This window comes from Embiotoca jacksoni, unplaced genomic scaffold (assembly GCF_022577435.1).
Source record: "Embiotoca jacksoni isolate LCO1_2020_lvr unplaced genomic scaffold, fEmbJac1.0.p SCAF_16, whole genome shotgun sequence".
Lineage (NCBI taxonomy): Eukaryota > Metazoa > Chordata > Actinopteri > Embiotocidae > Embiotoca > Embiotoca jacksoni.
This window is the reverse complement of record NW_027185296.1, coordinates 12,906,590-12,931,575: the sequence shown is the minus strand read 5'-3', so window position 1 is coordinate 12,931,575 and position 24,986 is coordinate 12,906,590. Positions and strand designations below refer to the sequence as shown.

At 41.1% G+C, this 24,986-nt stretch overlaps 1 protein-coding gene across 1 annotated transcript in view; it reads left to right on the top strand.

The window, feature by feature from the left end:
- The window catches only part of LOC138199073 (excitatory amino acid transporter 5-like), a 40,826-nt gene extending 15,864 nt beyond the window's left edge, over positions 1 to 24,962 (top strand). Inside the window, exons 2-11 of the mRNA XM_069150984.1 lie at positions 7,563 to 7,642; positions 11,695 to 11,910; positions 14,968 to 15,010; positions 15,132 to 15,363; positions 15,476 to 15,575; positions 17,001 to 17,234; positions 17,918 to 18,112; positions 20,313 to 20,447; positions 20,550 to 20,649; positions 20,946 to 24,962. Coding sequence (XP_069007085.1) covers positions 7,563 to 7,642; positions 11,695 to 11,910; positions 14,968 to 15,010; positions 15,132 to 15,363; positions 15,476 to 15,575; positions 17,001 to 17,234; positions 17,918 to 18,112; positions 20,313 to 20,447; positions 20,550 to 20,649; positions 20,946 to 21,206 — 1,596 coding nt within the window. The 3' untranslated portion in view covers positions 21,207 to 24,962. The remainder of the gene's footprint in view (positions 1 to 7,562; positions 7,643 to 11,694; positions 11,911 to 14,967; positions 15,011 to 15,131; positions 15,364 to 15,475; positions 15,576 to 17,000; positions 17,235 to 17,917; positions 18,113 to 20,312; positions 20,448 to 20,549; positions 20,650 to 20,945) is intronic.
- Positions 24,963 to 24,986: the final 24 nt, after the last annotated feature.

The following is a 24,986-nucleotide window of genomic DNA, read 5'->3' as shown; positions in this document are numbered from 1 at the left end:
TTTGCATGTTCTCCCTGTGCTTGCGTGGGTTCTCTCCGGGTTCTTCGGCTTCCTCCCATCATCCAAAAACATGCACCTCAGGTCAGGTTACCTGGCGCCGCGCTAGTGGCAGCCTGTTGCAGCAGCTCCCCCCTGAGAGCCCCGCTGCTGTAGCAAAGAAATTTCCCCTCAGGGATTAATAAAGTGAAATAAAAAAAAAATAATGACAAAGTGAAAATAGTTTGTTTAAAATTTTTGCAAATCTATAAAACATAAAGAACGAAAATATAACACGTACATAAGTATTCACAGCCTTTGCTCAATACTTTGTTGAAGCACCTTTGGCAGAAATTACAGCCTCAAGTCTTTTTGAGTACGATGCTATAAGCTTGGCTCCTATTTTTGGGCAGTTTCTCCCATTCTTCTTTGCAGGACCTCTGAAGCTCCACCAGGTTGGATGGGGAGCGTCGGTGCACAGACATTTTCAGATCTCTCCAGAGATGTTCAATCGGGTTCAAGTCTGGCCTCTGCCTGGGCCTCTCAAAGACATTCACAGAGTTGTCCTGAAGCCACTCCTTTGTTATCTTGGCTGTGTGCTTCGGGTCATTGTCCTGTTGGAAGATGAACCTTCGCCCCAGTCTGAGGTCCAGAGCGCTCTGGAGAAGGTTTTCATCAAGGAGGTCTCTGTACATTGCTGCATTCATCTTTCCCTCCATCCTGACTAGTCTCCCAGTTCCTGCTGCTGAAAAACATCCCCACAGCATGATGCTGCCACCGCCATGCTTCACTGTAGGGATGGTGTTGGCCAGGTGATGAGCAGTGCCTGGTTTCCTCCAAACATGACGCTTGGCATTCAGGCCAAAGAGTTCAATCTTTGTTTCATCAGACCAGAGAATTTAGTTTCTCATGGTCTGACAGTCCTTCAGGTGCCTTTTGGTAAACTCCAGGTGGGCTGTCATGAGCCTTTTACTGAGGAGTGTCTTCCATCTGGCCACTCTACCATACAGGCCTGCTTGGTGGAGTGCTGCAGAGATGGTTGTCCTTCTGGAAGGTTCTCCTCTCTTCACAGAGCAACGTTGGAGCTCTGTCAGAGTGACCATCAGGTTCTTGGTCACCTCCCTGACTAAGGCCCTTCTCCCCCGATCGCTCAGTTTGGCCGGGCGGCCGACTCTAGGAAGAGTCCTGGTGGTTCAAACTTCTTCCATTTACGGATGATGGAGGCCACTGTGTTCATTGGGACCTTCAATGCTGCAGAAATGTTTCTGTACCCTTCCCCAGATCTGAGCCTAGATACAATCCTGTCTCAGAGGTCTACAGATGATTCTTTGGACTTCATGTCTTGGTTTGTGCTCTGACATGTCAACTGTGGGACCTTTATATAGACGGTGTGTGTCTTTCCAAATCATATCCAATCAACTGAATTTACCAGGTGGACTCCAATCAAGTTGTAGAAACATCTCAAGGATGATCAGTGGAAACAGGATGTACTTGAGCTCAATTTTGAGTGTAATGGCAAAGGCTGTGAATACTTATGTATGTGATTTTTTTTTTTCGTTTTTGATTTCTAATAGATTTGCAAAAATTTCAAAAAACTTTATTTCACTTTGTCATTATGGGATATTGTGTGTAGAATTTTGAGGGGAAAAAAAATATTTAATCCATTTTGGAATAAGGCTGTAATATAACAAAATGTGGAAAAAGTGAAGTGCTGTGAATACTTTCCGGATGCACTGTATATACAATTCTTTGCCCACTGATAATAGACTGAAGACAGACTGAAAGCTGCAGCAAATCATTATCACCTACAAATATATATTACGAGAAAGGGCTAGCTGGTTAGCATGCTAACTTCAGTAGAAGTATGTGTTGCACGATACTGAGACGTCTTTGACATCAAAACTACTATTTCTTAACATGCTGTTGAACGCATGATTTTAGTCAATAAATGTAAATATCTTGCAGATTGCGCCATTAGATTATTTTTGAAGGTCACAAAAAACACAATAGGGAAGCTGATACGGTGAAATCATTAAGGACCTACCTGGCCTGTACCTTTGGTTTTTTTTAGGTAACTGTTCAAGAATAAGTTGTCTTGTAATTTACAATATTAAAAATTCCAATGTAAAGCCTGGTAAAAGATGGTTAATATAAACAAGTAAACACAAGATTCAGACTTCTTGCCTCTTCTCTTATTTTCAGCCACGGTTGGTGAAAACATAAAACGCCCACATCTCCCTCTTCAATAGAGGACAGAAACAGTTTGATATGGACATTAAATGAGCCCACACATTTTATCACTAATTTATTCATACATCGGGATGATAATTAAGCACATTCAGTCCGTAAACTGTCAATTTAAAATTTTGGTGCATGAAGTACAATTATACGTTACATCATCAGACACTTAACCCTCGTGTTGTCCTCGGGTCAAAATGACCCGCAGCTGTGTTCAACCAAGTTCTATTTTATTTCTATATTTTTATATTTTTTTGGGATCATTGGTCATCATTCTTTAAAGAAACCCTCACAGCCTCCTTGTCACCAATGATCCCAAAAAAATATGAAAATGAAATAGAACTTGGTTGAACACAGCTGCGGGTCATTTTGACCCAAGGACAACATGGGGGTTAAGGGAGCTTTTGAAACTCCTGATACACTGCCAGGTTGCCTTTGACAGCCCCTTTATGAGATCTGTCTGCAGGAGCTGATAGAGAGCAGCTGTCCACCTCTGCTCTGGACAGACACCAGCGAATAGCCCGGTGGACACTACCGAGACACAAATGCATGAAAACCCTGAGACCTGCAGATGTCTGCCAAGATGTCACCCAAAACTCTGTGACATGTCATGGCTGCTCTCCTCTTCTGTTTAAATCAGATTTACCCTCCGTGTTAAGGTGTGCCTCTCTGACTCTTTTTTCTATCTCTTTGACCCAGTTAAAAAATTGCCTCCGCCTACGTGAGTCTCTGGCACTGCACATAAACTATTGAGTAATCGAGGCCTGAGTGAAATAAACAACACAGCAGAGACTTGTTATTTTGCTTTGAAGGGAGTTCTGGCCATAAAACAGTGTAGGACTAAACTGAACTCCTCTTTCTGCCCTCTCAATAGTATGCTGATTTTAGCTTTGCATCAGATAAAGTATGGCTTAGCATAATAATGTAACTAAATTGAATTGGAGCAGTTTGATAAAAGGGCAATAAATAGATTAAAAGAGAACAAAACTAGAAAATTACTAAATGTGTAAAATATATATTCATCACTATCTTCTGGATCATTTGTGATCAAATAAAAACCCAAACATTTCCATTAGTGTACCCGTGACAGAGATGTTGCTATCGTCGTGGGTTCTTTCAGCACGGACGACAACAATCAGCTCTAGTACAGTTCACAAAGGGGTTTATTTCATCCAAACAATATTTCAAAGGACTGTGTGCTCTCCTGCCGAGCATCCGAGCACACATCACACGTCCGACCCTCAGCCAGCCTGCTGCTCAGCGTCCCCAGCAGTGAGAGCTGGTCGGTGTTCTGCTTCTGGCTTTTATGGGGGAAGAGAGAGACAACCAGTGATTGACTGCAGCTGAGCTAATGAAGCCTGTTCCAGACACCGTTCCCTGAACCACTCCCCCAATCAGTCCCTCCTGCAGCTGAACTAAACCACGCCCCACTACCACAGTACCAACGTTTACTTGACTGTTTTACAACTATTTCTACCATTACAAATGTTAAATTTAAACTTCTCATCTAAACATCAGAGAACAACGACGGCCCCGAAAAGTCACAAAGGCCTTCATGTCTTTCACTAGTTAAACCTAAGGCTGATTTCTTTTAGATTTACACCTGAAAAATGTAATAATGATGACTCAAGCTCTGGTTGTACAGATAGATGCTGCTCAAACTTCAGCTGCAGTGTTTGAGTCTGTGGTGCTTCGGTCATGTGTTTGTGAAGTTTTTCTAGTTTTTGTGAACTTGCGGTAAATAGTAACAGCAGTCATTTCAGGGCACATTACATTGTCAGGTCCAGATCTACAATATGAAAGAGAACAGAAGGTGGTTTGTTATTTTCAGGCCCAATTAGAGCATTTATCATCACAATGTGATTTATTAAGACACAGCACAGATATTTCAAAGTTTCAGAGCCACATTCGAGACTATATATATTATAACTGGCTCAAACCTCAGTCAGGTAGCAGATCAATTTATCAGGAAAACTAAACATCCCCTCTGCTCTGCTCTTTTTCCCTCTGGTACCAGAGGATGATGGGGGGGGGGGGGGGTGATGACAGGTTAACATGGTATCTCCCCTGTAATTCCCCACTGATTGAGAGAAATGATATCATTCTCCACTAAGTGGCAAGAAAAAAAAAAATCTCTTTTAACAGGAAGAAATCTTCGACAGAACAACATCAGAAACATGCAGCTGCAGAGATAACTGCAGAAAGATACAGGGAGTAAGGACAGAGAGGAGGAAGAACAAACTCCAAGAAAAAGAAGACACAACGTTAATGAGATGCATCGTTGGCATATGGAGAGTAAAAGAGAGAGAAGAGCTGAGTTAATCATGGGAGGTGAACCAGTAGCCTCAGCCAGTAACAGCATAACTGCAGGATGGTTCATGGTCACCTTAGCAGCTCTTTACTATAAGCTTTATCAAAAAATAAAGTTAAAACTAGAGAGGGTGTCTGTCTCCTGAACCCAAACAAGGGCGGCACGGTGGTGCAGTGGTTAGCACTGTCACCTCACAGCAAAAAAGGTTTCGGGTTCGAATCCGGTCCTGGGCCTTTCTGTGCGGAGTTTGCATGTTCTCCCTGTGCTTGCGTGGGTTCTCTCCGGGTTCTCCGGCTTCCTCCCATCATCCAAAAACATGCACCTCAGGTCAGGTTACCTGGCGCCGCGCTAGTGGCAGCCTGTTGCAGCATCTCCCCCTGAGAGCCCCGCTGCTGTAGCAAAGAAATTTCCCCTCAGGGATTAATAAAGTGAAATAATAAAAAAAAAAAAATCAAAAAGAAACCTCAGACAGTAAGGAGGAAAAAGTATTTTAAAAGGAACAACCCAAACTGGGAGTTGGTTCCACAGAAGATGAAGACCGATTCTGCTGTTGGAAACTGTGGACACTACAAGCAGGCAGGACTCTGAAAACAACACACTCTATTAGGATAATATTGCACAGTAAGATCACTGACATGTGATGGAGCTTGGTTATAAATGAATATCTTTAAAGAGAAAAGCTTTAAATTCATTCTTGATTTCACAGGAAGTCGATGAAGCGGCGCTAAAGTTGAAAAAAACTGATCTCTCTTGTTAAATCCTGTCAGGACTGTAACTGCAGCATTTTAAATCAACTGAAAGCTTTTCAAATACTTACTGAACCATCCTGATAATAAGGAATTACAATAGCCTTGAAGAAACAAATGCATGAACTAGCCTTTCAGCATCCAGATGTTCCTCATTCTGATAATAAGGTAAAAAGAAGGCAGTTTTGTCTTCTACTAGAAGTTGAAGGTCATCCATGTCTTTATATCTTTAAACCTTTCAACTCTATACTGTTTTTTGTTTTTTTACATTTCTACCTGAAAAAACATCTGCTGGTTACCACTTCACAACTGTGAAGCCAGAATGGACAACCCTGAGCTCTAAAGACGAGAAAGGAGAAGTTTGAAATACCTTTTTAGTTTTTATAAAACATACATACAGTACAGAGAGCTCCAGGGTGGAAGGGACTAACTGATCTCTAGTGCCGTGACAACATACTCAATGTTACCATAAAATTGAATTCAACATTTTCACTTTCCTTTTTAAACGCCTTGCTTCTGTCAGGGGTGACTGAAATCAATAAGTGGCTTATGGTATGACAGCTCAAAAGTAAATTGTGCACAGGTCTGTTGCTGCTCTGTGAAGGAAAGATGCTGGTATTATAAACTACGTGAGCAAAGGAACTGAAAGTTTTGAGTTGAACCTTAAAGCTAGAGAGAGTTTCTGCACTTGAACACAAACTGGGAGGCTGAAAACTGAAGCTCCGCCTCCCGTTCCAAAGAAGAAGAACAGCTGAGACAGGAGACACAGCAGAGTGAAAAACTATACTGCATTCCCTTAACTTTCCCAATGAAATCAATCTTTTGATTACTTAGAGTTTGCACATTGAATTAAAATGTGATTTTCTGTCATTCCAGTCGAACTTGCCAACTCCATGCTCTTTTTCCACAGGCCTCCATCAGCTATCAACAAAGCACAAAATAGAAACGTGTCGTTATTTCTACTGTTTACCACACACACCCTTATAAAAGCGCCATCTGTGTCATATTGGTTTTAAGTAATGAAGAAGAGGGATGTACCATCTGAGAGCAGCATCACACCACTCTAGACTCTTAATGTTACTGAAGCAGTAAGACAGACGATCGGCCACCGGCCTGACTGTCAGCGCTGCTTCATAGTCTTATGATACTGCATGTGGTGAACTGTAAATGATTGAAGACTTGGAGGATAGCGCTAAAGTTTATGATTGATATGGTTCGAGGGGTTAGGTTAATAGACGGTTCAGATCCGCAAACTGGTTCTGAGGAACTACAGATAACATGAACCGTTTATTTGTTTGATGTTCGTCGGATTTCAGTGTTTTTCTGTGCAGATCTCTGAATAAGTAAAGTGTAGGAAAACTTGGTAATTACAGACCACTGGTACAATACAAGAATGTCATTCAGTGTGGTTAAATAAATACAAGCATAAACACGCTAAAAAATGATAAAATAATTCTTTGAAAACACTGGAGGACTAAAATACTGTTTCACATTTATTTCAAAGGTTTAAAATCTCTTTATTACCGTATTTCCTCTCTGTTTCTGAAGATATTTCCTCACATTTTGTCTCTCCACCTCACTTAGATGTGTTGGGGGGACAGGGACAACACCAGAAACTTATGTCGTGGTAGATTTGGAAGATAGTTGACCTAATTTGGAACGTTGTGTCAGATTTGCTTGAATTGAGCTATTTTTTTTTTTTTTTTACTTTTCTTCAGGATAACAAGTGTAGATTTTGTTCCCAGTCACTGACATGGTCAGCCTTGAAATCTTTAAAGGTGTAATTTGTTAAAAAAAAAAAAAAAAAAAAAAAAAAAAAAAGATAAGAAAATCAATATTGTAATACCAATTTGTTGTATTGGGGTCCAATAATGAGTCAATGTAGCTCACTGACAGTTTGGTGTTACACTAAAATCTGTCAACCGTTACGTTCTGTGACAGATTGGTTTGGTTTAAGAATGATAGTCAGAAGAGGAATATCAGGATAGGTCGCTAAATCAACTTGAAATGTTTTGAACTAAACATCTTCCAGATTGCCTCTTTATCCCTTTTTGGTCCAAATGATTGATCAAAACAACAAACAGTGATTTCATGTGAACGGGTGATTGTAAGTATTTTAAAATCAAGACCGGAGATAACTCTTCAAAACATGATTCCAGTCGTCCTCATTTCCTGAGGAACTCCTGTTCAGCAGTTTTTGTTCTTGAATAACAAAAAGTTGCTTTTGAAAATGTGTTTATTGCTCTTCACATGACCTCTGACCCTTATATTTTCTTCTGTCTTCCTGACAGGAGGTGAAGTACTTCCAGTTTCCTGGAGAGCTGCTGATGAGGATGCTGAAGATGCTGATTCTCCCTCTCGTCGTGTCCAGGTACCTTCACTTCATCACCTATCTTCATTACAGCCTGACCCAATTCTCATTTGTACATTCTCACTTTATAATCTGAGCTCTAATACTGTAAGTCCATATTTATATTCTGTTGGTTTACAGCACTGTCAACATGTGGTCCTCCTCCGTTGCTGCAAAAATGTGGATAAATACTCTCGATAATCATAAACCTTTGCAAACGACTGTTTTACTGTCAGCATTTTAAACTTTCGAAGAGCTGCAGGATTGAAAACAAATATCCCAACTCCAGTTAGTAATGGACTAAACCAGAAGTTAGCTGGCTTGGTGGCATGAAGTCCAGTGCACAAACTCTGAACACAGAGCAAGCCCGGTTCATATTTATCCAGCTAGCACTGACTCTCTTTTACTGCCAACATCAGGAGAATACACTCAGAAGGAGGTGCAGGCTCTGGTCCAGGCTCCGGTCCAGGTTCTGGTCCAGGTTCTGGTCATCTCACATCTAGACTACTGTAACTCCCTCCTGGCAGGTCTACCTGTTAGTACCATCAGACCTCTGCAGCTCATTCAGAATGCAACAGCTCGACTGGTCTTTAACCTCCTAGATTCACTCACACTACTCCGCTCCTCCTCCTCCTCCTTCTCCTCCTCCTTTATCTTGAACAGTAGAACTTTAGTATCTTCAAATAGAACTTACTGATAGAACTTTGTAGTTTGGCTTTCTGGAAGAAATTGTATTTTCTTGATTCCGGTTGTTCTGGTTTTGTACCCTCATGGTTGAAATGAACTTATTGTAAGTCACTTTGGATAAAAGTGTCAGATAAATGTAATGTAATGCAATAATGTAATGTAATGTAATAATGTAATGTAATGTAATGTAATGTAATGTAAAAAAGTGTCCCACTAATTGTGAAAACTCTGGAGCTTCAGGATCTTCTTTGAATTGTTGAAGGTTTCATTTTATAAACAGATCATCATACTCTGCTTCTGCTCGGCTCGACTTCCTCAAGAACCTCCCTCTGTCCTCCCTCCTCTCTCCTCCCTCCTCCCTCCCTCCACTCTCCTCTCTCCTCCCTCCTCCCTCCTCTCTCTTCCCTCTGTCCTCCCTCCTATCGCCTCCCTCCTCTCTCCTCCCTTCTCTCTCCTCTCTCCTCGCTCCTCCCTCCTCTCTCTCTCTTCTCTCCTCCCTCCTCCCTCCTCTCTCTCCTCCCTCCTCTCTCCTCCCTTTGTCCTCCCTCCTCTCTCCTCCCTCCTCTCTCTCTCCTCCCTCCTCTCTCTTCCCTCTGTCCTCCCTCCCCTCTCCTCTCTCCTCCCTCCCCTCTCCTCGCTCCTCCCTCCTCTCTCTCTCTCCTCTCTCCTCCCTCCTCTCTCTCCTCCCTCCTCCCTCACCAGCACCAACAGCTGTTCCTGAGTGTAAAGATGCAGAAGAAACTCCTGAAGAAGTTTTCATAAGTCAGAAACAGAAGAAGAAGAAGAAGAAGAAGAAGAAGAAGAAGAAGAAGAAGAAGAAGAAGAAGAAGAACTAAAGTCACTAGTTGAGCCTCCACAGATGCAGATGAGCAACAAGACGAGTAAATAAACTTAAAGAAGAAGAAAGCGAGAGCTGTTGTGACAAGACGCCCTCTTACATCTAATGATACTCAGCACAAACACATCCACCGAGCAACGACTGAGGAAGAAGAGATGAACACAGACTCAAACAAAAGATCTGATGTCAGGTGGAGGACGGTTATCTAAAATAAGTTCTTTATGTTGAAGTGGGCCATCCCATCTTCTGATGTCAGGTGTGTTTATGTTGAAGTGGGCCATCCCATCTTCTGATGTCAGGTGTGTTTACGAGCCCGGCTGTGCTGACTGTAGCTCACAGCTTCAATTTTCTCACTCGGCCGTATTAGCGTTTGCACAGCCACTCTAAAGGGTGGAGCAATCAGGTTACCTGCATTTGACCCGCCCCTCCTTCACTGTGATTGGACGGTTGGTGACAGTGACGAGGGCAACTCTTGGTGACTGGAAAAAAAAAACGCTGAGCGCTCAGCGCAGAAAAATCACTCAGGACCTCGTCACGCTGCTGGTGTTCATTAAAATCGACTTTAAAAACACGCTGCGCTCAGGACAAAAACTTGAGTCCACACCAAAGGTAGTTGCAGCAGCGGCAGAGTGCCGTCCGGGTTCAGGGCGAGCTGATTGGAACAGAAATCTGTTCAGCAGCAGACAAAGAGAGAGAAACAGTCACAGTGCTGCTCGGAATAAGTTGGATGAATGAGTAAAAATAAAGACATTAGATTAGAAAAGGGAAATTCAAATAAACTGTATTTGAGACAGTTTTAGAGGTGGGACGGTCAGGAGGTTTGTTTTGTTTTAATATCTTGAGCCAGCGGAAAGCAACTGCATAACTGACCAACCAAAAGCTGGTCTGAGGTCAGTGCTGCAGGACTTTACTGTTATTTTAAAGGCACGTTGTTAAGACAGTAATAAAAAATTTTTTTAAAAACACACACAGGGACAGGCTGCACAAACATTCAAGAGATTAGAAATAAAAAGATTAGACAGAAAGCTTCTCATGGTGAACATCAGTGTGATCAGTCTGCACACGATCTGTTTCCTCTGCAGAGAATGCGTTGTTCTACTACTACATAAAAACACCGTTACAACAACAATGCACCAAAGGTGGCTCACCTGGCTCTTAAAAGGAATGACAGATGAAACTCTGATTGGTTTATTTCACATCTTTGATGATTGAAGACATAAAGTCTTCTCTGAACCATGCGCCTTACTGTGGGGTCAGTTCAAACTAATAAAAGTGGATTCCGACACGCTTAAGTTCTTTAGACGTTTTGTTTAGAACGAGAAGATAGAGTCCATGATGTGTTAGAGGAATCTTTGCTTTTTAAAACAGTCAAAGAATTTGTTTTGTACAAGCTGACCTTGTTTTCTTTGTTTTGTTGAATAGACATGTTATAAAAATGACTTCCATACAGTAGCTGGCTTTGAACATGTGACTGCGCAGACATTCGTTGCTGAAGGCCACTTGTTGATAGTCACGTCAGGGAAAAACAGAAATGACAGTTTTCGAGGATTATGTACAACTCTATTTCCAAAAACATCGGGACACTGTTTAAAATGTAAATAAAAAAAAGAATGCAATGGTTTGCAAATCATATAAACCTATATTTAATTGAAACTTGACCAAAGACAACATATCAAATGTTGAAACTGAGAAACCTTATTGTTTTATAAATATCTGCTCTTTTTGAATCTGCTGCAGCAACACGTCTCTATAAGTTGTTCCAGGATCATGTTCACCACTCAGCTGCACCACCTTTTAACAACACTCTGGAAACGTTGGGGAACTGGAGAGAGGCACTGCTGGAGTTTTGGAAGTTAAATGTTGTCCCATTCTTGCCTGCTATTTTCTGTTTCATGATGCGTCAAATGTTTTTAATGGTGACAGGTGACAGGATTGCACAACTTTTCCAGTGTTTTGTTGCCCCTGTCCCATTTTTGTTTAGATGTGTTGCTTGATCAAATTCAAATTGAGCAGATATTTTTCATAAAACTTCCCTATTTCAACATTTGATATATTGTATTTGGTCTATTTATGAATTAAATATGACTTTATCTGATTTGCAAATCATGGCATTCTGTTTTTATTTACATCTTACACGGTGTCCCAATGTTTTTGGAAACAGGGTCCTGCATAATCTTCAAAAGCTGTCATTCCTGTTATCCAGGCACATATTTTAATAATGTAATACCAGCCTGTTAGGTTTAATCTTAACCCCAAACTAGATGCTCATTTGACAATGGGCGAACAGGTTTTGTTATTGTTAGTAGGAAAACCTCAAAAACCCACAAAAAGAAGAAAACATGCCGCTATAACGAATCTTCATGCAGGACGAGAATAATGAGTGCAGCTGTTCACATTAATGAGTGCAGCTGTTCACATTATTTGTCTTTAAGGTGGTGCATGCACACCAGCAGGTGTTTACCATATGTTTAAAGTGTAGCACAAAGTCATTAAATTGTCCTTGAAGTATCAGAGCTCTAACTCTCACACTATCTTGTTGTTTCTTCAGTTTGATGTCAGGCCTGGCAGCTCTGGACGCCAAATGTTCCAGCCGGCTCGGTCTGATCACGGTGTCGTACTACCTGTGGACCACCTTCGTGGCGGTGGTTGTGGGGATCATCATGGTCTCCATCATCCACCCGGGCGGGGCAGCCCAGAAAGAGGACTCTGAGGACAGCGGCAAGGCTATCATGAGTTCTGCTGATGCTCTGCTGGACCTGATCCGGTAAGATCAGAACATCCACATCCACCATTCAGAACTTCTGACCAGTTGATGATTTGAAGAAAAATGAACAGTATTCATTTGATGGTGATTACTGCTCAAGTTGAGCACGTTCAGTTCAAGTGTGTGGCTAACAGGAAACATCTTAAAAGCACCAAGTGTTCTGATCCATTTTTTTGAGATTCCAGGACCGGAGTTAGATTTTTTTTTCAAAAACAAAGTAAACAGGTTTATTATTATTGTGAAATGAATTTGGCACATCAGCACCACATTATCGTAGCTTCAGAGGGATACTCCAGTGATTTTACTCTTTTATTTAGTTGGAGGACAAAAGAGACACATTTAAAAGCTTGAGTGGTCAAAATGGAAGCAGTTGACTTTTAGAATGGATGAATTACAGGAAAAAGACGTCAGGCTGAAATGCTCACTTGGATATTGTTCACATACAAAAGATGTTTTCCGGCTTTTCCTTCTACCACATTGAAGTTATTGTGTGAGCAGCATGTTACTGTTGAGTTGTACATTTTAGGAGCAGCTAGAGTCCAGTACAGAATATTTACTACGTCTGTAAAACAGGAAAACAGTGCTAAAGCATAAAAACATTGTGACGGACATCTTGCCATCACCGTGAGTTATTTTGGCACGAACGAACAACACTCAGCCAAAGTACCGTTTCACACAAACACTCCACATCAATAACCGTGTGCTCTCCTGCCGAGCCTCTGAGCATACGACACACGTCACACATCACACGCCAGTCCCGCAGCTACCCTGCTGCTCAGCGTCCCCAGGAGTGAGAGACGTCCGGTGTCCTCCTGTCGGGTTTTATGGGGAAGAGAGAGACAACCAGTGATTGACTGCAGCTGTGCTAATGAAGCCTCTTCCAGGCATCGTTCCCTGAACCACTCCCCCAATCAGTCCCTCCTGCAGCTGAGCCAAACCACAGCCCCCCCACCACAAACATGTTTCAGCATGTTTACAGGCATATAGGATGAGTACAGCTGTTGAGGCCTGTGAAGACATCTGGAGAGAATGAAACAGGAGAGTATCTGTTTCATCAGACAGGACACCGACAACTTTACAAAAATGAAAACTATTCTGGAGTAACTGTCCTGCTTGTTGGTATTTAAATCAATTTTACAGACTAAATTATAAATGTCTCCTTTATATAGGTGGTATGTGGGGAAAATGTCATTTGCGCCACCGATTTCTGAATAGCCATGAATAGCCACTTGTACAAATTAGCAGCAAGGCCTAATGGTGGTTCCCTTTTCAGCTCTCTTAACACATCCACGACTCAGAGACCCCGGTATGGGTCAAGATCATAGATGTAAGAGACTTTGACATGCTGCTGCCTTTCAGTCTTGCTACCATTTTTTTTCCAGTGGAAACTTGAAGTATTGCAACAACAAAAAAACACATGCGAATACAGTGGTTTTGAATGTGTTTGTAATGTTATTAATGTGCAGTGGGCTGCAAAATCCCAGAAACTAGAAAACTTGGCATATGTTGCAGATAAGACATTTTTAATTGGCCACATTGATTCCAGTATAAAGTTCTGCTAATACATCTGTAGTCAAGATCCAAAAAATATTGCATCATACTCTTCCCATAATGCACCTCAGTCCAACGTGTTTCGCACCATATGCCCCCAGTTTATGCCCCATTGGTTTCCTGATGAAGATGATCTCAATGCAGCAGCTGTATTCACAGGCTCAGGAGTGTTTACCCTGTTAATCAGCTAAGGCCCCATTGCATGTTTGGGCTTCCCCAAAATTTTTGCCCCCACATCTGACAAATGAACACAGATCAAAAGATGCTTAGTTTCACATTCATGAATGAGATTCTGGTATGAGATTGGCTGTCAAACCAATTTTGTTCTATCTAAGCTTTTTAAGTTTTGCTAGCTCAAGTCATTATTTTTCTGGAGGTCCATCTGAAAATAATCCTGTCATTAATTAGAAAATAAGCCTCAAAAAGATGGGTTTTTGGGGGCATGACTGTTTGATTGACAGGTGTGTGATGCAGTCAGGTTTCCACTATCAGTGGGCGGGACGTAGTATCGTTGGGTTTCATATCAGCTCGAGTCACCCATTGATTCACATTCACATTGGTTTGTGAACCAATGGATGATGTCACTGTTGGTTTCCTGTTGATCTGCACTCACCCTAAATGCAGCTGCAGCCTGTACTTTAAAAAGTTCAAACTGTCCCATTTACTAGTCTACATGTCTCATGTCATTTGAGGAATCACACTTTTGGGTGTGTGTGATTAGGTTCGTAGTTTGCAAGATGTGCAATTAATAGAAAAGATCAGTGATCTCCTTATCGGGTTATTTATTCTGATCCGTCATATTTGCTTCATCCAGCCGATCTCCAAACAGCACGGAGACCGGTGAAAGAAGTGCAGTGGACGGTTTAGAAGGAGACTTTTGAGAAAACAATCGAATAGTTGTGTCTAACAAAAGTTCAGATGAAAGAGGTTTGGAAAGCTTGGAGTGAGGTTTTGGTCATGGTTAAACAAAACAACAGTGTGAAGCCGAGTTTATCGAGTCCCCGCTTCCAATTTCTGTATTGCGCAACTTCTACTGCAGTCACGCAAACCATCGAACAAACAATTTATTTCATGAGGATTTGGTTTGTTTGGACTGGAGTGTAAATGTTACTGGATTGTATGAAACTGTAGAACGGGAGTTTTTTTTAGGCCCGAGACACAATGAGAGTCTTGTTTTTTTGTTGCTTTTCAATATGTTTTTGTCTACATGTAAATAATCTGTTGAAGCCTTCTGTTCTGCATTTTGTTAGTTTGTCTGGAATGTTTTCTCTGGAACCTGCAGACCAAAGCACAGAACTCCAACATCTGAGTTTTCTGTTTCTGACTGGATGACAAGATAAATACAAGAGATGATATTCAGGGTACAAATACAATGAAGTGGCAGAAGTTTAGATGTGGTCAGGCTCTTTGTTTCCCTCCCAGAGTCTGGAGGATGGAATTGTTGGGTTGCTCTCTTTTTGTTCAACCTTTGTGTGTTTTAACGTGCAGTGTGCGTTTGCCTTGCAGCAACATGTTCCCAGCAAATCTGGTCCAGGCCACATTTCAGCAGGTAAAACCGTTGATATCACACACACACACACACACACACACACACACACACACACACACACACACACACACTTTCAAACACAAAGGTTCAGTTTTTATACATCATATTCCCCCGACAACAGTATCGAACGAGCAGCGAGTACATCATGAAGCCCAAACCGACAGTGAGTCAAAGCCAGTCAGAGTCCAGCACACGGCGAGTGCTCATCTACGGCATTCAGGACGATAACGGCACCGACATCCAGAACTTTGCTCTCGACCTGACTCCGCCCCCCGATGTGCTCGTACGGACTCGGGAAGGAACAAGTGATGGAATGAACGTCCTTGGGATTGTTATTTTTTCAGCCACCATGGGTAAAAACACGCAGCATTCCTCGAAGAATTCTGCTGATCGGCGGCCTCAAATATCGAATGTATTCATGTAAATAGAAACTTATTTTGAAGGCTGCGCTGTATGTTTTTCCAGGTATTATGTTGGGGAGGATGGGGCCAAACGGCAGCGCCTTGGTAAACTTCTGCCAGAGCCTGAACGAGGCTGTCCTCAGAATCGTTGCCATCGTTATTTGGTAAATGTTCCTTTAAACACATTTTCCTTCATGCTATACATGGAGTGCTCTCCTACAAACAGTAAAGGATGCACGTGCAGCAGGGAGCTCTGCCATGAGGTCATTACAGATTATGTGGACATTTTCAGTATTTGGGGAAAAAAGGAATTTTCCACTAGTTTGTTGGTAAAAGATATTTTTTAAAGGTGAACATCCTCATTCCCAAACAAATTTTCTTTGAACTGAAAAGTAAATTGCAGACTACATGCAGGCAATGTGTCTGCGTAACAGAGAACAAACACCCTTTTCATACAAGTAAATTTATATGCAGTATATGAATGTTAGCAGAACAAAGTACAGTTAGCTTGTCTAATAGTTGTACTGTTTGCCTGCAGCACACAACACTTTCTAGATATCAAGGAACCAGAAAATATTTTTTTCATTTCTCAGAAATTCGAAAATGTAGGTCGGTCCAAAACCCAAAAAGTAAAGTTAGCTTAGCTAAAAGTTTCCCCAAATTGAAAATGCATTATTTTTTTATATTAATACAATTAAAAAAAGAAAAAAAGTTACGTTGATGAATTAGTGAGAGATAATTTAGTTGTCCCACAGCACAGACACTCACTCATTCAAGTAAGTTTATGTAAAAAAGTTAAGTTTGCTTATATGTCACTGCTGTTATCTGCCTGCAGCCCACTCTCTACAGATATTATAAATGTTATCATGCATAAACATTGGCCAAGAAGTAAATCAAAGTTAGCATACAACCCTGTTTCTAAAATAGTTGGGAAGTAAATAAAAACAAAATACAATGATTGCAAATCACATAAACCAATATTTAATTAATAAATAGACCAAAAACCATATTTATTGTTTAATGAAAAATATATGCTCATTTAGATTTTTTTTTTTGCCAGCAACACATTTGGGAGGGGCATGTTTACCGCTGTTTTGCATCACTTCTTCTTTTAACAACACTCTGTAAACGTTTGGGAGCTGAGGAGACCAGCTGCTGGAGTTTTGAAAGTGAAATATTGTCCCATTCTTGCAGTGTCATTCTGAATACGAGTAATGTCAGCATGTCAGAAGATCTCAGTGTTAACCTGCAAAATGTGCACCTATAAACATCTGATTCTGTAGATGCAGTGAGATGACGTTTTGTGATATAGATTATACAAGTCAAGTTTTACTCGTAAGAAACCATGTCAACACAGGATGATGAATATTTAAAGAATAAAGTCTGATATTTTTTGGTCAGTCTGAATCCTGAAAAAGGCCTGTTAGTTGTTAAGTTTCAGGTTTCACACTTACACACTAAACAAACATCAAACTGACCCCTGCAGTATTTGGCTTCTTTTCTAACTACTACTAGTGTTAACATCTCACTTGGAAGCTGTATAAACTGTATTAATTGTATAAACTGAATTGCTGTCTTTTTCCTGCCAGGTACTTTCCATTCGGCATCGTGTTCCTGGTGGCCGGTAAGATCCTGGAGATGAGTGATCCCTCCGCCATGGGGAAGAAGCTGGGTTTCTATGCCGTCACTGTGGTGTTTGGTCTGGTGTTGCACGGCCTGTTCATTCTGCCTGCCATGTACTTCTTCATCACCAAAAAGAGCCCCATTGTTTACATACGGGGAATCCTGCAAGCCTTGCTCATCGCCCTGGCAACCTCCTCCAGGTAAAGAAAGCTGCTACCGAGTGAAGTTAATTCACCTCGTATTTGTTCATATTCATGTGCTCTAAAAAGAAAAGATCAGTAGGTGAGTGTAATTTACTCATTTGTAATTTTAAATAAATCATCCCTGAGTGCTGATACCGCCTGTGGTGCAGTCAGGTTACAGCTATCGATGTAGTATCGCCGTGTTTCCAATCAGGTCAGTCAGATCCACCGCTCGCTCCTCCCCTAGTTCGTCCAAATATGGACAAGCGCTGGTTCGAAACCGCTCCGAACTAGCAAGATGGCGCAGGCCCAAAATCTGAACTCACAGCTTCACAGCAACTCTTTACAAACCGATGGGTGACGCCACTGCTGGTTGTTCTTTTCGGTGAGTGGAATAACCAGATGAACGGTGCTGGGCATCCTGTTTTTAAAGGTCTTATGAACCGATGAAATGTCTGCTGCAGTGGGCAGTCATCATCATACATGAATGTGTTTGCTGGTCTCAGATCAGTTAAAAGTATCTGCTGCATGCTGAATGTCTTGTAAAACATGATTGCCTTTTGTTCTTGTGACGGATGGATCTAATGGTTTCTCTTACAAAACAAATCACAAACAGATTCAACTTGTTTACATGGTAGTAACGGAGGTGGTTATGCAACAAATGTTTATCTGATGCCTGTGTTGTTCCCCATCTTCCTCAGCTCTGCCACTTTGCCTATAACCTTCAAGTGCCTCTTAGAAAACAACCACATCGACCGCCGCATCATCCGCTTTGTGCTCCCAGTGGGCGCCACCATCAACATGGACGGCACCGCTCTCTATGAGGCTGTGGCAGCAATATTCATCGCACAAGTCAATAACTATGAGCTGGACTTTGGCCAAATCATCACCATCAGGTCAGTGGATTGCTTTTTATGCCATCTGTGATTTATAAACTCATTAACGTGGGGAAGATATCACTGGCATTTTAATCCAATGACATTGACACGAAATACTGGAAACACATGATGGCACAGTTATGACACCAGTTTCAGGCTCCAATTAGACACTGTAGAGCAAACAGTTGTTAGGAAGGTCCTGCTTTCAAGCAATCCAAGCAATTAGTGAAAACATCCAAAGTGATGAATGACAAGCTGAAACTGCTGTTTGTAATTATTCATGCCTCTGTATTGGAGCTGAAAAACATTTTAAGGTATCAAACTGCAGGTAAAGGCAACAACAGCTCAGCATCAGTTCAACAACATGGAGCCGGGGTTATGAGTGTAACTACCACCAACAGTCAAAAAGAGGAGAAATAACTTCACAGGGAGGTGTTCCTGTCATGCCTGCCAATACTGTGTGGTTCTTAGCTCCAGTATCATCCATTACAATCCTGGACAGACAGTGTTTTGACAAGATCATGCAAAGGTAGGATGAAAAATGTTTTTCTGTATAAAAATGACAAAATTTGTTGTCTGACAAATGAAAAACGAGAAAAAGAAGGTATAAAAGTATAAAACTTGTCAACTTACCTCCACACACTCCCAGTCCATTATTGTTGAAGTGGGCGTGGCCTGCAGGGGGACAGAAGAGGAAGTACACATTACAGAACACACATTGGTACAGTAGGTACTGAAGAATTAAAACTTGTGAACAATACAAGCAATGTGCCCTTATCATTAGTCCTTTTCAGTCCAGTGTCTCCACTCCCACATCGTCCCAGGAGATAATATCACCAGTGTGCACGATAAAAAAGACTTGAAGGAAAAACACACTACTTCAAGTGTCTCGTTGGTAAAAATACCAATGGAGGGCTTCCTGTTTCTGAGTAGGAAAAATAAGGACTAAACATATAAGAGAAGAAGCTTCTAAAAATATCTAACTATTGAAATCTTTTCCGAAGAGTTCTCTGGTGAAAGCTGTTAATCTTGGCTGTTTGACAGATTTTGTCCTCGGTTCTTTTCTGCAGTGAAAACATCAGGAGGTACTATGGACTTATTTTCAGTAATTTCCTCCACACCAACCTTCAGATGATCTTTAGGGCTGATGGTCAATTGAATTCAATTTTTTATATACATATATATATATATACAAATATATATATATATATATGTGTATAGCACCAAATCACAACACAGGTTATTTCAAGGCACTTAACACAGTGCAGAACATTATAAACATTATAGAAGGACTCTGTATAAAACCTCCAACAGAGGGAAGGAAAAACTCCCTCTGAACAGGAAGAAACCTCCAACAGAACCAGGCTCAAGGGTGGAGAACATCTGCCTCGACCGGTTGGGGTGAGAGGAGAGCAGAGAAAGAAAAGGACAGCATAGAGATACAAAACATTAACTGTTGGTGGGGGCGGTAATCGCAGACAACTCCGGTGCTCATGAAAATCTCATTTAATTATCTTGACCTATAACACTTTTTTTTTTCTTTTTTTTTTAATGTATCATCTTATATTTTGGTCAACACTGTGAACATAAACATTTTCAATCTATTATGTAGTACTGATTTAGTTTGACCTGATTTCTGCTCCTACCACACACACATACCTCCCATTGCATTTGCTAGAGTATGTTCTCTATATAATTCCATATAGTTACTGTAGATTGGAAATATCCTCTTATTCTGCTCTGAAAAGAGCCATGTGGCCTCGATAAAGCACCGTATCCCAGTCACGCCACTGTTGGATCTCTGATCCCACCCCCCACCCCCAGGTCTCTGCGGTGAGTGGTGGGATCATCCCATCCTCCACCTCTGCAGCTGCACCACATATCACATGTACCAACATACAATTTGTTTATTTCACATCAGATGGGAGGCTTTGCAGTATGAAGTATGACTGTTGCAATGGAGACACTACTAGTTTATGCTTCTGTGGACAAGTGTTACCATGACTCCTGAAAGCTTCCCCTTTAGATTTCATCCCAAAAACAAATTAAGACAAGAAGAAGACTGAGCCTCTGAGCCTCTGTGATTAAAGGAGGTTCAAATTATGTTCAAGGCTAAATAGTAATCTACAACAGCTAGATCATCTTTATGGATTTCTTACTTAGCCACTGATATGGGGTTCTTCTCTTTAAACATCCCGACGTCCCAAATCTCCACCAGCATCACAGCAACTGCAGCCAGCATCGGTGCAGCAGGGATACCACAAGCCGGACTGGTCACCATGGTGATAGTACTAACATCGGTTGGGTTGCCGACTGACGACATCACCCTAATCATTGCAGTAGACTGGGCATTGTAAGTCACACGTGCTTTCACTTTCATCACTGAAAGATCGAAACTAATCATATCAGTGAAGAAAGTAATCTTCTTCCTCTCCTTCGTCTTCCTCTTCCACAGAGACCGGTTCCGCACCATGGTGAATGTAATGGGGGATGCTTTGGCCACAGGCATCATGGCACACATCTGCAGGAAAGACTTTATAAAGGAGGGAGATGGGGTGAGTTTTAATTACAGCGTCAGTTCAGTTCTGAAAGAGTCGACGAAACAAGCTATGAAACTCCCATGATTGTGGTTCTGAATGATCAAACTGATCGATTAAAACTTGTCCCGCAGTGGGCGTACTTCTTCCTGACGCTCAAAACATTGTTACTTTCTTTTAATGTCAGAGCTTCAGCTACAAACTCCTAAATGTTAGATGTTTAGGAAACGAGGATGTTTTTGTGTGTAATTACAATAATATGAAGTTATACAACATCTCTATCAAACTCCTGCATCTTTTTCGTCGGCCCCCAGGTGCCTTTGATCTGTGAGACCAAAGCGCCGATGAGTCCCCCACCTCTGATGAACTGCCACAACAACAACGGCAACTATCTGCCCCCTTCCTCTGGGGTGAAACACGAGCTCATCCCTCCGGACGTGGCCCGGCTCATGCAGCTGGAGGAGGGTGTTCGGCCGCTGTCAGACAGGAAGAAGCCTCCGATTCCTCCGAGGCACCTGAAGAAGAGCAAAGAACACTGTGCCATTGACATGAATGGCCTTGAGACCAACGTATAGCCTCCTCCTGCAGTTTGATGGGTTGTGTATGTATTTTGTGCTAATTGGAGCAAAGGACACCAGAACAGGCGAGAGGACAGAACTTCATCTCTCAGCTTCTCACTGTCCAATTGTCTCGGGGATCTGAAATCAGGAAAACCACGATTAGCAGCAGTGAAATATAGCTGAACAATACTCAGTGGAATTCATGGCAGCACAAGGACAACAATATGATTTTACTCATGAAACTGGTCCCTGGTTCGGACCTGCAGGATGAGCTCCCACCTCACCTCCCTGACAGGTGTGAGTACCTCAATTCATTAACTAATTTTTATTTGATATCTGCATTTTGTATGATTTCTAACGTTTTCTTTGGTTTGTGTGCTACATGACGAATAAAGCAAGTGTTTATTATGTTTTATACTACAGTCGTGCAAGCAGACAGTTGTTTGTGTCATATGAGAGACGAGCAGGATTATAAGTGTCGACTTTGAGCTGAATGATCAGGAGGCAAAGTGAAATGCTCAAACTGTTTAATTTTGCCTTAACAAAGCTGGTGGTGCTAAAGGCTGATGATGAAGACGGGGTGGGGGGGGGCTGATATCTGAAACTTTACCCTTCCCTCTGGTCATGTTATAAACATGTGGGCAAAACAGAGACTTAAATGGTTTTATGAATTTGAACAGCGTCAGGAACCACTGGTATTTGAAGTGTTTGCTAGTTGAGTCAATCAACATCTAAAAAACATGAGAGAACTTTCCAGATTTGGCATTTCTACTATATTAGATGATCAAACTGTTCCACTGATGCATTGGCAGTTTTGTTAAAGGAGAGTTTCAGATTTTCCTCCCAACGTGGAGCGCAACACAAAAACCAAACCTCTTGTCCCATGAATATAAAACAACAAGTTTAGCTGAGGCTATGCGGTCTGATATGACAGATTAGACACCTCCAGCAATTTGTCTTTAGGTCTTGGACTCTTTAAAATTCCTATAAAATGGAAAATTTTAGATCGTATATTCAGAAATGTTTGTTAGGCTAACAGCTGAAGATTTGTTTTAACTTGAGAAAGCTGTTTTGGAGTAGGAATGAGGACTGGATTTTGTCCCAAAATTGTTTTAGAAAAGCTTCTATAAAGCTTCACGTTTTTCATGAATTTGAATGTGGGATTGTTTCTTTGGTTTCATTTTCTCCTTAAACAGCTTAATACCAGACATAAACTGTGGCTACAACCTGTGCCCTGACCAGATGTTTTTCAAAGAAGTTGGCAGACACCTTTCTGTCTGTTCTTTCTGCTATTTTCCTCCAATTTCTTTTCATCACTGTACAACCCTGTTTCCAAGAAAGTCGGGATGCTGCGTTAAAAACCAGAAACCTATATTTAATCAAAAATAAACCAAAGACAACTTATCAAATATCAAAACCGAAATTGTATTGTTTTATGAAAAATATACTCCATTTGAATTTGATAGCAGCAACACAATTCAAAAAAGTTCGAAAAAGGGCAACATAATACCCCGGGTCGGACATCTCTCAACTAATTAGGTTAACTGTCAACTGATCAGTAACATGATTGAGTATTAAAAGAGCTTCATCATATACGGTACATAATATCATAAAATGATTCAGAGAACCCAGAGGAATCTGTATGCAAGGGACAAGGCCAAAAACAAATATCGGATGACTGCGATCTTTGAGCCCGCAGTTAAAAACAGACACAATTCTACAGTGGAAATCACAGCATGGGCTCAGGAACACTTTCAAAAATTATTCTCTGAACACTGTTCATCGCCACATCCACAAATGCAGGTTAAAACTCCACCATGTAAAGAATAAACCAGATAAACATGATCCAGAAACACCGCCGCTTTCTGAAAAACTGTCCTGTGGTCTTACAAATTAAAATTCTTTGTCGGAATCATGGACACTAAAGAGGAGAGGGACCACCCAGCTTGCAGTTAGCACACAGTTCAAAAGCCAGCGTCCATGATGGTTTGAGGGGGCATTAGGGCACATGGTATGGGTAGCTTGCACATCTGGGAAGGCACCATTAAAGCTAAACGATTTGGAGCAACATATGCTGCCTTCCAGACGTCTTTTTTTCAGGAAAAACCTTGTTCATTTAAGCAAAACAACGTCAAACTGCATTTTACACGTATTCCAACAGCATGGTTCTCTAATAGAAGAGTCCGCTGATAAACTGGCCTCCTGCAGTCCAGACCTGTAAAACACTGAAAACACCTGGAGCATCAAGAAACTAAAATACAACAAAGGAGACCCCGAACTGTTGAGCGGCTGAAATCCTCTATCAGTCTACAATTGGACAACACTTCAACTTCAAAACTCCAGCGACTGGTCTCCTCAGTTCACAAACGTTTACAGAGTGTTGTTACAGAGCATATTTTCCGAAAAACAATAACATTTCTCAGTTTCAACATTTGATTTGTTGTCTTTGGTCTGTTTTTAAATAAATATGAGTTTACGATATTTACACATATGATGAGATTTGCAAATTATCACATTATGTTTTCTTTTGTTTTTTTATACATTTTAGAGAGTGCCCGAGATTTTTTGGAAACGTGGCCTGTATGTTATTGAAAAAAAGCTGTCATGCCATGGTATAAATACAAACCATTTGTTTATCTTAAAACTGGCAATTTCTTGTGCTCAAAGGTTTTTGAACCCTTTTTTATGTTTCCGGAGAAATATGACAGAAAATATCATCCGTCCTAAAAATGGAGAATATACTTGCTCATCTCTTTATTGATGAAAATGATGTACTGTTACATATCTGTGAGTGCAAAGTGCTTTCAGTGTGTGCTGTGATCCCAATGGTCTGAATTTCCCCCATTTGTACCCAGTCTGTCTGAGTGGATTATTGGAGTCCAAACTCGTCACAGATGGTTTTGTACCCTTTTCCAGCCTGATGAGCATCAACAAGTCTTCTTCAGAGCTCCTCAGAAATCTCCTCTGAGCTTCATGACATGTTCGTGGTACAAACACACTTTAATAGCTCCTTTAAATAAAACAGGGCGCCCACTCATACCTGATTATCATCCTACTGACTGGAAACACCTGATTCTAATTTCATCTTCAAATTAACTGCTTATCCTGGAGGTTCACAGACTTTAATCGCTCACACATATGTAATATCAGATCATTTTCCTCATGAATAAATGACCAAGTATGATGTTTTTGTCTCGTGTTTAAATTAGTTCTCTTTAATACCTCTAAGACTTTTTTGGTTCCCAAACTTCCAAGCACCCCTGCTCGAATCATCACCTTCTGCTGTCCCAGTTCACCCACTGGGAAAATTGTCTTTGTGTAGAATTTGTAAGCACACATCTAAAATTTGCTCTGTTTGAAGACACCTTTACAGTTTTGTTTCCACAGGAGTAATTTTTTTTTTAGTATGTAAGTATTTAACAGGATAGACTTGAACACATCTGAAACTAATGTGAATGTTCAGAGTTCTTTGCAGTGTATTTCGGTTTTGTCACATAAAAGCTGCAATTTACTCTGTCAAATACTAATTCAATGTATTTCATCATTGCACTGAGCATTTTTGCAGCTCCTTAAACAGTAAGTGTCAGAGAATTCACTTCACTTTTCAACACAACATTTATCTCCCGCAGGACACTGAACAAATTAAATTCTCTTCTTTTGTCTTCTTGTCACAGTTTTTATCGTATTCTTATAATATTGAACATATCATCTTCACCAGCTGTATATTAGAGACAAATGAGAAATAAGTAGTGACACCCTGTGCGGGAGAACCTGCAGAAACAATGATCAGATGGT